Genomic DNA, 1,761 nt, shown 5'->3' with positions numbered 1-1,761 from the left:
TTAGCGACGGTTTTTTATTTCCGTCGCAAATTTGCGACGGATTTTTCATCCGTCGCGAATTCTGTCGCAAATTTGCGACGGAAATAAACCGTCGCTAATTTGCAACGAAATATATAATTTTTCGCAAATTTCGTCGCAAATTACATGTTTTTTTGTAGTGTGTAATTACGAAAACGCGTGATAAGATTGTACGACAGTTCCGCCATTGGGTGATCGAGAAATGTTGTTTGGAACTTTCAAAGTGTTATTGCTGTTTTAAAGGTACTGCACGAGAAATATAATATCGGTCAGTACATTTGTTCTTCCCCCTTCTGTACGATCACATCTCCCCAAGAACAGGAACACAAACCCTCCTCGAGTACAACCATCCTCAATCCCTAGCTCATAACCCTAGTTCGCGTCCCTGTTCTCAGCGCTCGAGCTCCGACCATGGATGGCATGAACACGACCCACATGAACGGGACGACGGCGCCGCCGCCGCCCCACCACCACAAGATGATGATGATGCACATGACCTTCTTCTGGGGCACGAAGGCCGAGATCCTCTTCTCCGGCTGGCCGGGCACCCGGACCGGCATGTACGCCCTCGCCATCGTCTTCGTCTTCGTCCTGTGCGTCCTCGTCGAGTGGATCTCCCACAGCCGCCTCCTCCCCCCCGCCAAGCCCGGCGTCGCTGCTGGCATCCTCCGGTCTCTGCTGCACGCGGTGCGCATGGGGCTCGCGTACCTGGCGATGCTGGCGCTCATGTCCTTCAACGGCGGCGTGTTCCTCGCGGCGGTCGCGGGGCACGCGGTGGGGTTCCTGGTGTTCTCGAAGCCGGAGGAGGCGGGCGGGCCGTACGCGTGGAAGGCCGCCTCCGATCTACCTCCGATGAGCTGCTGATTCGTGGCGGGAGTGAGGTGGGTGTGTTGAGATTATGGATGTGAGATGATGATAATAAGTCGTGGTGTTGTAGCGAGTTAAAACATAACAGTGGAGATGAAGAATGGTATGTGTGATTATAAAGATAATCGAACGATATGATTTACAGATTTTGTTGAAGCTGGAGACAAATTGAAATAGAGGGCCGTGGCTCGTGTAGTGCAGTTTTTTGGCTTTTTCTTGCTGTCCTGTTTCGTGTACAGTTGCATCACATCCGACTGCTACATTTTGCTGGAATTTCATATAATCCTTTTTGCACATAGAGCTTTCTTTGTGAATCCGAAACCATTGTAAGCTCGTCGCCCAGCACGGCACAGTTTAGTTCGGTTTGTTTCGAATGCGAAAGTAAACCTATCAAAATGAGAGGAGGATCTGGTCTGAGATTAGAAACGGATTCGAATTGAATTCTTTGATCGTCGGTCATATTCCTTTTCATCAATATGTATTTGGGATCGTCTAATAACGAGGTGGCTCGATGAAAAAAGACACTTGGGTTGCACCTCTGATACATGGGGCCATGGCAGGCTCAATTATCGTTCCCGTAGAAGATGGTATATAACCACGTAGGGTCGTGCAACAAAGGAACATCTTCTGTTTAAGCAAAACATTGTTACGCGATGGCTAAGGAAAGGGCAACCGAGTTCTGCTTCTGCTCTTTCGAGGAGATGGAGGTGGTACTACTGGTGGGGCTTCAGGTCTGCATAGCAACGTTTCTGTTCCCAGAAATAATTTCTGATCAGAAATAGTTTTTTCTATTTCTATTTCTATTTCTTGGAACAGCTTCTGAGCAAAAAATAGCGTTTAGTAACTGCACAAAATTTCTATTCCTGGAATAGAAAA

The 1,761-nt window shown here is 48.3% G+C and overlaps 1 protein-coding gene across 1 annotated transcript; it reads left to right on the top strand.

The window, feature by feature from the left end:
* The first annotated feature begins 266 nt into the window (after positions 1 to 266).
* On the top strand, positions 267 to 1,502 carry LOC115668230 (copper transporter 1-like). The gene is made up of 2 exons (XM_030589711.2): positions 267 to 899; positions 1,446 to 1,502. Exon 1 carries the CDS (start codon positions 430 to 432, stop codon positions 880 to 882), a length of 453 nt encoding a protein of 150 aa, XP_030445571.1. The 5' UTR covers positions 267 to 429; the 3' UTR covers positions 883 to 899; positions 1,446 to 1,502.
* Positions 1,503 to 1,761: the final 259 nt, after the last annotated feature.

The sequence above is a fragment of the Syzygium oleosum genome, unplaced genomic scaffold (genome assembly GCF_021117445.2).
Source record: "Syzygium oleosum isolate NSW1041296 unplaced genomic scaffold, Sole_v2.1 Sole_v2.19, whole genome shotgun sequence".
NCBI classification, from domain to species: Eukaryota; Viridiplantae; Streptophyta; class Magnoliopsida; order Myrtales; family Myrtaceae; genus Syzygium; species Syzygium oleosum.
Note: the sequence above shows the minus strand (reverse complement) of the source record. Positions and strands in the feature narration are given on the sequence as shown.

Coding starts and splice junctions, on each gene's coding strand:
- LOC115668230 (XM_030589711.2), top strand. CDS start 430: ATGGATGGCATGAACACGACCCACATGAACGGGACGACGGCGCCGCCG.